General features: G+C 40.3%; 1 protein-coding gene across 1 annotated transcript in view; it reads left to right on the top strand.

Moving 5' to 3' along the window:
* Nucleotides 1–415: 415 nt before the first annotated feature.
* The window catches only part of apba1a (amyloid beta (A4) precursor protein-binding, family A, member 1a), a 58,957-nt gene continuing 46,366 nt past the window's right edge, over nucleotides 416–13,006 (top strand). The window contains exons 1-2 of the mRNA XM_030725598.1: nucleotides 416–535; nucleotides 10,656–12,296. Coding sequence (XP_030581458.1) covers nucleotides 10,740–12,296 — 1,557 coding nt within the window. The 5' untranslated portion in view covers nucleotides 416–535; nucleotides 10,656–10,739. The remainder of the gene's footprint in view (nucleotides 536–10,655; nucleotides 12,297–13,006) is intronic.

The raw sequence follows: 13,006 nt of genomic DNA, 5'->3' as shown, positions 1-13,006 counted from the left end.
AATAAATGTACTTTGTGTTAATGTAAAATTTTGTATTTGAAAATATTTTTGATTTACATAAAATCAAATGTTGTGGTGTCAGCCAAATCATAAATATAATTTAAAATAAACTAATAAAATTAGCTGTAAGCAGTTACACTTAGTAACTGTAATAGTCCTAAGCAGGGAGGCACACTCAAAAATTAAGGAAATGAAGCAGAAAATAAATTAATGTATAATCATCAGTTTTGATTTGTTGCTTAAAAATTGACTTGAATGTTTATCCATAATTTTTCATAATTGCTGTTGTGACTCTTGCTAAAGCTTTATCACCCTGACACGAATTAAAAATCTTACATGTTTAAAATTTCATTTGTTATATTTATGGTAATATGATGGAGGTCGTGAGAGGAAGGAGGGGCTGAAAGGCTGGGGAAACACACACACACACAGACGCTCAGGCTCACCCAGGCAACACCCTCTACAGGGAAGATGGAGGACGGTGTAGCAGCGACGGTGACGACTTACATCCTGTCGCAACATCACTCCTGAAAAGGTGAGTTCGTGCTATGTTCAGTATCAGACTGTTCGCTAAAACACAAAGCAAAAACGATAATGAAACGCTAGAAACATCTGGGTTATTATTATGCTAGCTGCGTGGTTTGTTGACTGAGGAATGGTTAGTGGAAAACGGCGCTCTTAAGACGAAATGCCATTCATTTAAAAGGAAACTCAAAAATGGTAGTGTAAGAGGCTTTGTGTTCCTAAGCGAGACAGGTTTTACTGAGCTGACATGAATAAATCGGCTCATAGAGGCCCTGTTGTTGCCAGGTACAGCGCTACGCCAGAGCTAACCAGAGTCCATTCAGTGCTCTGGGATGGTTAAATAGTTTCTCGATGCTTCTTATAGTGTGCTTCGTTCAAACGGGGACTTCAACTTGGCTTCAGTAAACTGACATGATGCAGGAGCCAAACTCAAACAGATGCTTTGCAGAAGTAGCGATTGTAGTAGACAGGAATGATGCTGGATAGTTTCTGGTTATGTAGTGAGTTTAAAAAAATGGGAAAAAATGGTTTGTAGTCCAACTGAAAGAGACTTCTTTCAAACATATGAAAGCCATGTTTTCATTGTAGATTACTGCCGTGTTTTTGGTAGTAAAACGTAAAAAGAAAGAGAGAAAAAATAATTTTTGGTTCGGGTCATTTGCATATAAGAAATAGTTAGTTCTGCATCAAATGATTATTTATTTACTAAAACAAGCAAATTACTTACAACATCTTTATTCCTTTCAAACAATAACAAAGATAACTTTCAATGAACATAACATTTGACTAGAAAACAGATGAAAATTGAGTAAAAAAAAAAAACGATAATCAATTGAACAGTGTCTGTTATTGCTTCACTACTAAAACTCAATGTAACATGACATTCCTCAGAAAATAAAGCTGACAAAATAATCCTCTTTTGATGAGATTGAATCAGTAATGAATCAGTATCTACTAGGGATGTGCACGACTAGTCAATAGACAACTAATTGTTGATAGAGTCACTAGTGGTACCAGATGTGCTAGTCGGTTAGCCTAATTGTTAAGATTGTAATTGATGCCCAGTGCATCTAGAACTAGAGCGACAAATGTTTGCACCATAAAAAAACTGACCATAGCAAGGAGTAGGACCCAGGAGGGAAAAAGTCCTAACATTTTATGTTTCTGTCAGCTGGCACCACCGGGGCCATTTCTCAATATGTGCTCTTGTGCATACTTTTGTACTTGTGAAACGTCCTCAGTCTCAGCCCAAGCATTGTTCCAATTCTAAGTAGGCATCAAGGCAAGTATGCTGAAAATTCCTGGATGTGTTCTTGCTCCACCCCTTCTATCGAGGATGCATCGGGTAGTGACTTGTGTGTACTTGGTACAGCCAATTATCCCAGAATGCATTTCAAACGAAAGTCAAAAGTGGCAATGGTGGAGGAGAGTGGCCGAAACTGTAAAATTTTGAACATTACTGCTTTTGTGACACAAAAGAAACTTTACAATGTTTTCAGGCAAGAATGTAAATGCGTAAACTTCAAATATCTGCTGAGTTTATCAAGATATCGCTTAATTGCAAAAGTTTAAGGAGATGTCCATTTCTGCTGCTCTCAGTTGTCTGCTCTGTTGGAGCAGCGAGACTTACTATACCCAGAGAGAATGCCTGACTCCTGGCACATCGTTTTCAAACTCCTGCTGGTTTTTGCCGCTGAGTCGAAGTTATACACAGATATAATTCACTCAGATTTTTCACTTATTTCAGTGTTTTGTTTCTCAGCAAATTGGTTCGGCTGAGATTAAAGTTAAGCTTCATAACTGGATAGTTGTTTTTAATTTTAATGGCTTACTGGAGAGCTGTCAGTATATTTGGAAATGAATCATTCGCTCATCTTTTTTCCCCTGATGTACAAATGTGCTACACTTGTTTTAACAGCTTATTTCGAATTAAAGCTGACATTAAAAATATTTTACTCAAGGAGGGAAGCGAGAGCCTTTTCACAGAGACAACTGTTGATGCTGCTTGTGGAGATCTTGAAGACTGATACCAAGCTTGCTCCAGAAATGATCAAATTATATGTTTTATTTATTTATTCATCCAACTCTATTCTAAACCATCTGTTGTGTTTGGAGTCTTCTGGAATTAAAATAACATCATTTTAACATCTGACCTGTTTGTCTTTATTCAGTCACCAGCGTGAGCTGTGTAAAAATGTATAATGTTTTTATTCAGAGAGATGACTTTTAAAATCTGAGCACTGTCAGTGTTAATCACAGTAAATTTAAGCTGGAAGGCGGTAGAAACACTGGAGCTAAGCTGTGATGTCATTACGTATGCTATTGTTCCAGTTGAAAAATGATTGCACTGCGTCCTCCCATACTTGGGAAGTACGTACTTGTCAAGTAGACAAGTACAAATTAGTCAATTACGTACTAGCAAGTACACAAATATGAACTTTTGTACCTGAGTATTGAGAAATGGTGCGGGACACGACCGGTTATTAACACATGCAACACACCTTGTCAAGCGTAAATACTGGCAACATCGGCAACTTACATAGGTCAAGTCATAGTTTTACAAAGAGCCAGTGCTTAAGTCTGAATCAGGGGCAAGCTGGAGGAAGTTGCTGGGAGAGAGGGAGGTCTGGGCTTCACTGCTCAGGCTGCAGCCCCTGCAACCCGGATAAGCGGAAGAAAATGTATGGCTCGATGTTTGTGTTGTATTGTTTTGATGTGTATCATGAATAGTAGAACAATGAGCATCGTTCATAATTTGCGGTGCAATGGGCCACACTTTTAAATTGCAATTTATTCATTTTTTTGAACGTTATTTTCTCATATTTCAATGCTGCATAAACATTGTTTGCAGTAATGTATTGTCATAATTTAACATCAAATTATTATAAGTTCTTTTCTTTGTTGTCTGTTTGTAGTATAACCTGCAGTGTTCATAATGCACAGTGCCACACAGTTAAGCAGTATTTAAAGTGCGATTCATTATTGAAGAATGTGATTAATGGTTTCAAATGCATTTATTTGGACAATTTTTGACAAAAATTTAACTTGATATCTGAGTGTTTCTTAGATTTAGACTAGTCGATTAGTCTAATTTTTTTTTTTGCTTGTTTAGTCAACTACGAAATTAGTCACCAGGAACATCCCTAGTATCTACATATCACCTTATTATCACCACCTCATGTTTATTTTCCCCCCAGTCTTGTTGCAATAACTTTTTTCAGCAGGTCAGATATGTGTCTCCAGATAGCTGGAAAGAGTGGGTGTTGTGCCAAAAAGTGATCATCTGCCAAAAAGTGATTGCTGGTTTTCTAAAAATGATTGGCTGTATTTAAACTGTTGTAAATGAGTTTTTGGCTGACAATCTGTGAAATATATATCAAACGTATCACTTATAAAGATATCAAGTCATTAATAAAGTCATTTTAAGTCATTTTGAGCAAAATACAACATTCCTGTCACACCTATGGTCACGAGCTTTGGGTAGTGACCGAAAGAATAAGATCGCGAATACAAGCGGCAGAAATGAGTTTCCTTCGAAGGGTGGCTGGCCTCTCCCTTAGAGATAAGGTGAGGAGTGCAGCCATCCAGGAGGGTCTCAGAGTAGAGCCGCTGCTCCTCCACATCGAAAGGAGCCAGTTGAGGTGCCTCGGGCATCTGATAAGGATGCCTCCTGGCCGCCTCTTGGGTGAGGTGTTCCGGGCATGTCCGACTGGGAGGAGGCCCCGTGGTAGACCCAGGACACGCTGGGGAGATTATATCTCTCGGCTGGCCTGGGAACGCCTTGGGGTCTTTCTGGATGAGCTGGAGGAGGTGGCTGGGGAGAGGGAAGCCTGGGCTTCTCTGCTTAGGCTCCTGCCCCCGCGACCCGGCCCCGGATAAGCGGAAGAGAATGGATGGATGGATGGAATGCCATGCCATGTGGCAACACAGTGCAGAATAGCTACCTAAACTTTACTCCAAGAGACGTAGATTATAGTTTTACATCCGTACTGCATACAACAGTGGATACTGTGGCTCCTCTGAAAAGGAAAGCCTCAAATCAGAAGTGCCCGACTCCGTGGTATAACTCAAATGCACAGCTTAAAGCAGATAACACGTAAACTTGAAAGGAAATGGTGTCTCACTATTTCAGAAGATCTTCATTTAGTCTCGAAAAAGAGTTTCTTACTCTATTTAAAAAGAAAAAAAAAACCTTTGTAAACCTAGGACATTTTACTATTCATCACTAAGTGAAGAAAATAAGAAGAACCCCATCATCACTCTTAACAAAAAAAAACAGAAACTGATGCATTTCCTTGAAGATTTGATTCAAAAAACATATTCAGCACAAGCTGTTGGCTATAAATTACTACCCAGTCATATGTAAAGTGCTAATGCCAGTGTGTGACCCACTTGCCACTGGGACACAGACAAATGTCAATACAAGAACAGTAAATTTAGGTCAGAGTAATGAGCAATATCACAAACTAACCACCTCCTGTTACCTGTTGTAATTCACTTTGTATATAAATACATTAATATAAATATGTAACTGTGCATACTTGTGAGGGGCCCACACACAGCCCACACTTTGGGAACCACTGGTTTAGAATCTTTCTCTCTGATTGATCTTTCTGAGTTAACTTTAATAGTTACTTCCTCCAAACCATGATTGGTTAAAAACAATGGCACTCTGTCGCAGTTGATTTAATGTTATTAATACTCGACTTTTTAAAAAACCTGTTATTGCACTTTATTTTGGTATCAGATTTAAGTGGGTTTTTTAATTGTTCATACCGTATTTTGATGACAGAAATCTACCGTAACTTTGATTGAAATTTGTGACTTCTTCCTATAATTTTACCCTATGCAAACGCGGTATGTATTGAGAGCTGGTGTTCTGGGAATGAATATGAAATTTGTAAACATTGCCTAAGGTCAATGGCGACTGAGCGCAGAAGGAGTTTTGAAGGGGGTCTGTCCTCTGGCCTGATTCAATTCAATTCAATTCAATTTTATTTATATAGCGCCAAATCACAACAAACTGTCGCCTCAAGGCGCTTTGTATTGTGGGTAAAGACCCTACAATAATACAGAGAAAACCCAACAGTCAAAACGACCCCCTATGAGCAAGCACTTGGCGACAGTGGAAAGGAAAAACTCCCTTTTAACAGGAAGAAACCTCCAGCAGAACCAGGCTCAGGGAGGGGCAGTCATCTGCCGCGACCGGTTGGGCTGAGGGGAGAGAAAGACATGCTGTGGAAGAGAGCCAGAGATTAATATCAATTAATGATTAAATGCAGAGTGGAGTATAAACAAAGTAAATAAGGTGAATGAGAAGAAACAGTGCATTATGTGAACCCCCAGCAGACTAGGCCTATTGCAGCATAACTAAGGGATGGTTCAGGGTCACCTGATCCAGCCCTAACTATAAGCTTGATCATAAAGGAAAGTTTTAAGCCTAATCTTAAAAATAGAGAGGGTGTCTGTCTCCTGAATCCAAGCTGGAAGCTGGTTCCACAGAAGAGGCGCCTGAAAGCTGAAGGCTCTGCCTCCCATTCTACTCTTAAGTATCCTAGGAACCACAAGTAAGCCAGCAGTCTGAGAGCGAAGTGCTCTATTGGGGTGATATGGTACTATGAGGTCTTTGAGATAAGATGGTGCCTGATTATTCAAGACTTTGTATGTGAGGAGAAGAATTTTAAATTCTATTCTAGATTTAACAGGGAGCCAATGAAGAGAAGCCAATATGGGAGAAATCTGCTCTCTCTTTCTAGTCCCTGTCAGTACTCTAGCTGCAGCATTTTGGATCAGCTGAAGGCTTTTCAGAAAGCTTTTAGGACAGCCTGATAATAATGAATTACAATAATCCAGCCTAGAACTAATAAATGCATGAATGAGCTTTTCAGCATCACTCTGAGAAAGGATGTTTCTAATTTTAGAAATATTGCGCAAATGCAAAAAAGCGGTCCTACATATTTGTTTAATATGTGCATTGAAGGACATATCCTGGTCAAAAATGACTCCAAGATTTCTCACAGTGTTACTGGAGGCCAAAGTAATGCCATCCAGAGTAAGTATCTGGTTAGACACCATGTTTGTAAGATTTGTGGGGCTGAGAACAAGAATTTCAGTTTTATCTGAATTTAGAAGCAGGAAATTAGAGGTCATCCAGGCCTTAATATCTTTAAGACATTCCTGCAGTTTAACTAATTGATGTGTGTCATCTGGCTTCATTGATAGATAAAGTTGAGTATCATCTGCATAACAATGAAAATTGATGCAGTGCTTTCTAATAATACTGCCTAAGGGAAGCATGTATAATGTAAATAAAATTGGTCCTAGCACAGAACCCTGTGGAACTCCATAATTAACCTTACTGTCTGAAGAAGACTCCCCATTTACATGAACAAATTGGAGTCTATGAGATAAATATGATTCAAACCACTGCAGTGCAGTACCTTTAATACCTATAGCAAGCTCTAATCTCTGTAATAAAATGTTATTGTCAACAGTATCAAAAGCTGCACTGAGGTCCAACAGGACAAGTACAGAGATGAGTCCACTGTCAGAGGCTCTAAGAAGATCATTTGTAACCTTCACTAATGCTGTTTCTGTACTGTGATGAATTCTGAAAGCTGACTGAAACTCTTCAAATAAACCGTTCCTCTGCAGATGATCAGTTAGCTGTTTTACAACTACTCTTTCAAGAATCTTTGAGAGAAAATGAAAATTCAGATTGGCCTATAATTAGCTAAGACAGCTGGGTCAGTGATGGCTTTTTAAGTAGAGGTTTAATTACAGCCACCTTGAAGGTCTGTGGTACATAGCCAACTAATAAAGACTGATTGATCATTTTTAAGATTGAAGCATCAATAATTGGAAAGACTTCTTTGAACAGTCTAGTAGGAATGGGATCTAACAAACATGTTGCTGGTTTGGAGGAAGTAACTATTGAAGTTAACTCAGAAAGATCAACTGGAGCGAAAGAGTCTAAACAAATACCAGCAGTGCTGAAAGCAGCCGAACATGAAGAATAATCTTTGAGATGGTTATGAATAATTTTTTCTCTAATGTCTAAAATTTTATTTGTAAAGAAATCCATGAAGTCACTACTAGTTAACGTGAAAGGAATACTCGGCTCTACAGAGCTCTGACTCTTTGTCAGCCTGGCTACGGTGCTGAAAAGAAACCTGGGGTTATTCTTATTTTCTTCAATTAATGATGAATAGTAAGATGTCCTAGAGGGCTTTTTTATAGAGCAACAAACTCTTTTTCCAGGCTAAATGAGCATCTTCTAATTTAGTGAGACGCCATTCCCTCTCCAGCTTTCGGGTTATCTGCTTTAAGCTGTGCGTTTGTGAATTATACCACGGAGTCAGGCACTTCTGATTTGAGGCTTTCCTTTTCAGAGGAGCCACAGTATCCAAAGTTATACGCAGTGAGGATGTAAAACTATTGACGAGATAATCAACCTCACTGGGAGCAGAGTTTAGGTAGCTGCTCTGCACTGTGTTGGCACATGGCACTGAAGAGCATAACAATGAAGGAATTAGATCCTTAAACTTAGTTACAGCACTTTCAGAAAGACTTCTACTGTAATAAAACTTATTCCCCACTGCTGTGTAATCCATTAAAGTAAATGTAAATGTTACTAAGAAATGATCAGACAGGAGGGGGCTTTCAGGGAATACTGTTAAGTCTTCAGTTTCTATGCCATATATCAGGACAAGATCCAGAGTATGATTAAAGTGGTGGGTGGGCTCCTTTACATTTTGAGAGAAGCCAATTGAATCTAACAATAGATTAAATGCAGTGTTGAGGCTGTCATTCTCAGCATCTACATGGATGTTAAAATCACCCACTGTAATTATTTTATCTGAACTGAGCACTAAATCAGATTAGGTATGGCACAATCAAGAGAAAGTGAGTGAAGACTGTCTATTCATGTATTTATTTGAAAATCAAAGAATACACCAACTCACATGATTTTATACCACTGGAAAGAGAATTGAACACTCTTTAAATGCATTTAATAATGTATTTTATGGGTCCAGGATTTTTATATTAAACTACCTGAAGTTTGCCCAATTTTACCCACTCCACTGCGTGGGCATTGTTTTCCAGTGGCATTAACCTGGTCTTGCCGGTACCTACTTGTAGTGATTGGCTAGCCAGAGAGATCAAGCTGGAAAGATTTTGCAGCAGGTTAAGGTAATTAAAGACAGTGTGTTAACAAGTGAAGAGAGTGTGTTGAGAAGATCTAAGGAGTATTTTGAGGAGCTGATGAATGTAGAAAATGGGAGAGAGAGGAGGATAGATGAAGGACAGTGAATTCGACAGGGCAGGGGATTAGTAAGGCAGACGTGAGGGCAGCTATGAAGACTGCAAAGGTGGTTTATCCAGATGACATATCTGTGGAGGTATGGGGGTGTCTAGGAGAGAGGGCAGTGGACATTTTGTCCAGACTGTTTAACACAGTTTTGGAGCATGCCTGAGGAAAGAATTCTGCTTGTGCAGAATTGTAGTAGTAGTTGTAGTTGTTGATGCTAGCAGGGTTGTACCCAGAATAAAATTTCAGCCCAGCGCATTTAGCGGGGGTTTAGCATTAGATTGCTAATTTTAAACACTAAATTCCATGCTCACTTGCTAATTGAGTGATGGTGAACAGTTAGGCCTGAATTATGCTTCTGTCTCGGGTCTTTGCGGGTAACCGGAAATAGGGATGTTCCTGGCGACTAATTTCATAGCCGACTAAACAAGGGAAAAAAATTAGACTACTAGTCTAAAACTAAGAAACAGTCAGATATCAAATTCCATTTTATGCCTGTTTAATGGACAATGTCAAAAGCTGTCTAAACAAAGGCATTTGAAACCATTAATCGTATTCTTCTATGATGAATCATATTTTATATGCTGCTTAACTGTGCAGCACCAAACATCGCGCTTTATGAACACTGCACGTTATACTCCAAACAATGAAGAATAAAAACATAAAACCAAAAGCAGGTTGCTGCAAATTATGTTCACGCATCATTGAATATGAGAAAATAACATCCTAAAAACAAATAAATTGTGACTTAAGTGTGGTGCGTTGTGCCGCGCATTATCAACGATGCTCATTGCTCTACAATTCATGACACACATCAAAACAATACAAACAACAAAACTGGCCGTGCCTGGTTATAGATTGCAAATTGCAGTGAAATAATACTATAATGCAGTGATCTAGCCAGAGAAAAAAAAATCTGAGTCTGATATTTGCGATGGGGCGGAATGCACGGGGTGCACGTGTGCTTGCTATTTACAGTGATAGAAGAGTTCTGATAGGGAGCTGACAAAATCCTCAGCCCGGTGCAAGACAACTTCAGCATGGCCCAGCGCTGGGCAATCAACTGCTGCCTTGAACCCTCTGCTAAGGTTAAGAACAGAGGTGACAATCAGTGAGCAGAAAAAGAGCACTATAGATTCAGTGTTTGTTTTGAGGGTGTTGACGCACATGCATAGAGAAGGTCAGAAGGAGTTGCACTTTGTCTTTGTGGATCTAGAGAAAGCAAATAATGGGTTGCCAAGAGAGAACTTGTGGTTCTGTATATGAAGAAGTCAGAAATGACAGCGAAGTATGTGAGGGTAATGCAAAAGTATGAGAGTCCCATGCAAAATGTTATGTATCTGTGAAGTAATTTGTCTAATTTTGCACAATTCAAATGGTCTTGAAGATAACCTTGAGTTCCCTTTAGTTTCTTCAGACTGTTTCAGTGGCTAAAAGTTCCAGGTACTTGGGTAGAAACACCCAAAGTAGAGAGTCCCAAACAGAGTAAGCTATCTTTACCCATTCGATGGGTTGTTTATATAATCCTTCTCTTCCAGATACAACTTCCTTCACACATAAGTCATGGGTCAGCATAGATTCAAGAGACAAAAGTGACAAACTGTCTCTTGAGAAGACCTCATGTGCTGGACTAGCTGGAGTGAGAATGATTAGTTTGCCATTTACCATTTTTGCTTATTAACCCTGCAAGTCCTTGCTGCATCACCCAACTTCCAGCAAGAACATAGGATTGTTCCACATTCTAGTGTGACTAGAATTCTGTCATATTCTTTCATTTTTGTTTGCTCACATTTTCTTCCTTTCTGTCTACCATTTGCAGTCACTTCCAGCAGCCTTGGCTCTGTTGATGATGGACTCTTAAACCATTCTCTGACACCACTTTACCAATCAGAACCATACTGCCATGAACCCTCAAGAGACAGAGTTTGGTCAGGATATGATGGGGTTGACTGATGCCCCTCCTCACCATCAGCATCACAACCCCAACGGCCGGTCCTGTAATCATAGCAGCCAGGAAAAGCGCTGCAGAGGCTGTGAGACCTCAGCTAGTGTCACAGTGGAAATGCCGGGTGGAGGAAGTTCTGGCAGGAGAGTCGGGTTGCCACAGCAGCACAGGCCACAGGAGGAACAAGACATGGAGCTGCAACATAGAGAACAGTCTTCTCTGCCCCAAGAGATTCTCCGACCTGCTGTGATACGTTATCGCAGACAGGGTGACAGTGAGGCCCGGAAAAGAACCCAACAGCAGAGGCACAGAATGAGGCAGCAGAGGGAGGCAGAGAGAGCACAGCAGGAAAGGCAGCAAACAGCTAAGATGACCAAGGAAGATGAATGTGAGAGGGACGATTCCGTGCTGGCTCGTTCAGCAAGCACTGAGAGCGGCTTTCACACCCATAATGATCGTGCAGAGGGCGACGACAGTCTGGTTATGATGTCTCTAGAGGCTGAGGGTCAGCGAGAGGCGGAGGATGATGAGGACAACTACAGGCTCCAACTACGGCCTGAGGCAGAAGGGTACACTGAAAGCGCAGAGGCTGAACAGCAACATCTCCATTCACATTCTAACTATCCTCTTCAGCTCCCACTGCTGCCACGTGATATCCAGAATCCCAAAAGAGAAGATGAAGTGGAGGAGACACTAAATGTGGGCTACTCTAATTGTGTCAATACCCAGTCCCACAACCACTCTGAGGGAAGAACTAGTGTCTCACCCAGTCAAAGCTTGGAAGATTTAGATGCTGCACTTGAAGCTTACTCTGAGCCGTATGACATTTTCTCACTCTCAGAGCATGTGTATGAGGAAATATGTGATGCTCCAAACTTAATGCCACCTTCTGCAACTGTGGCAAAAGATAGCAAGTCTATTCAACAGAGGAGGACTGGCTTAAAGCTATTGCAGGGTGGGGCAGGAGGAGGAGATTGCTATCAACAGGAGGCAGTGGGCTCCCGTTTGCGTCACTATGATGAACGCTCAGATGGTGAGTCAGACACTCCAGAAAAGGAGGCAGAGTTTGCTCCATACCCACGTGTTGACAGCTGTGACCAGGAGGAGGACATTGATAGCATTGTTTCTGTAGCTAAAAAAAGCCTAAGCTCTCAAAGTCTTGATCCTGCTGCAAAAGATTCCATACAGGAAGAAAATGAGATACTGCAGCAAGAAGAAAAACACAAAAAAGACAAATACTCTAACAAAAGCAACAAAACTGCCAATCAAAGGAAGTCAGCCAGACAGCAGGCTGCCAGTCCTTCAAAGGAACCAGTAATTGTGAGGAGCAGTCAGCAGAAGAGGGATGCTATATCTCTAGCCATCAAAGACATTAAGGAGGCCATAGAGGAGGTTAAGAACAGAACAGTGAGATCTCCTTACACACCTGATGAGCCAAAGGAACCCATCTGGGTAATGAGGCAGGATTTAAGCCCCACTGCTGAATGTGACCTACAACCATCACTTGGAGGTGATGTAAGTACAAAAGCTTTATTATTCATCAAATTATGTTGTCTAATATTGACTGTTCTTTGGATATGAATCTTTTGGTTTACTGTACTAGTGGTTATGTCTAGAATGCCTCTAGTACAGTGGTTCCCAAAGTCAAGAGTGCCGTGGCCCACTTAAAAATCAGAAAATCCCACGGGCCTCTTTCGATAGTGCCGGCCTGTGAAATTTTAGCTGGCTAGAAGCCTGTGTTCACTCTAATCAAAATACAAGAGAACGTGATGTTTTTCCTTGAAAATTTGATTCAAAAACATAAACAACACATGTTGTTGGCTATAAATTGCTAATTCCTACCCAGTCATATGTAAAGTGCTAATGCCAATATGTGTCCCACTTGTCACTGGGACACAAACTTCAATACAAGAGCAGTAAATTTAGCTCAAAGTAATTAGCAATATCACAAACTAACCACCTCCTATTACCAGTTTTAATTCACCTCTAATATAAATAAGTACATTTATATAAATATGTAACTATGCATACTTGTAATATCAAACTGAATTTCTGTTATTACTGCGGCCTCCCTGCAGTACCTTTGTGGCCCCCTGGTGGGCCACGGCCCACACTTTGGTAATTACTGTTCTAGTGGTGCCACTTGTTAAGACTTAAAGTCAGCTTTCTATTTCAACAACATAACACATTGCCAGCATCAAATGTTATTTCCAGTTTTTGGGCTC

This window comes from Archocentrus centrarchus, unplaced genomic scaffold, assembly GCF_007364275.1.
Source record: "Archocentrus centrarchus isolate MPI-CPG fArcCen1 unplaced genomic scaffold, fArcCen1 scaffold_63_ctg1, whole genome shotgun sequence".
Lineage (NCBI taxonomy): Eukaryota > Metazoa > Chordata > Actinopteri > Cichliformes > Cichlidae > Archocentrus > Archocentrus centrarchus.
This window is presented reverse-complemented; position numbering and strand designations above follow the sequence as displayed.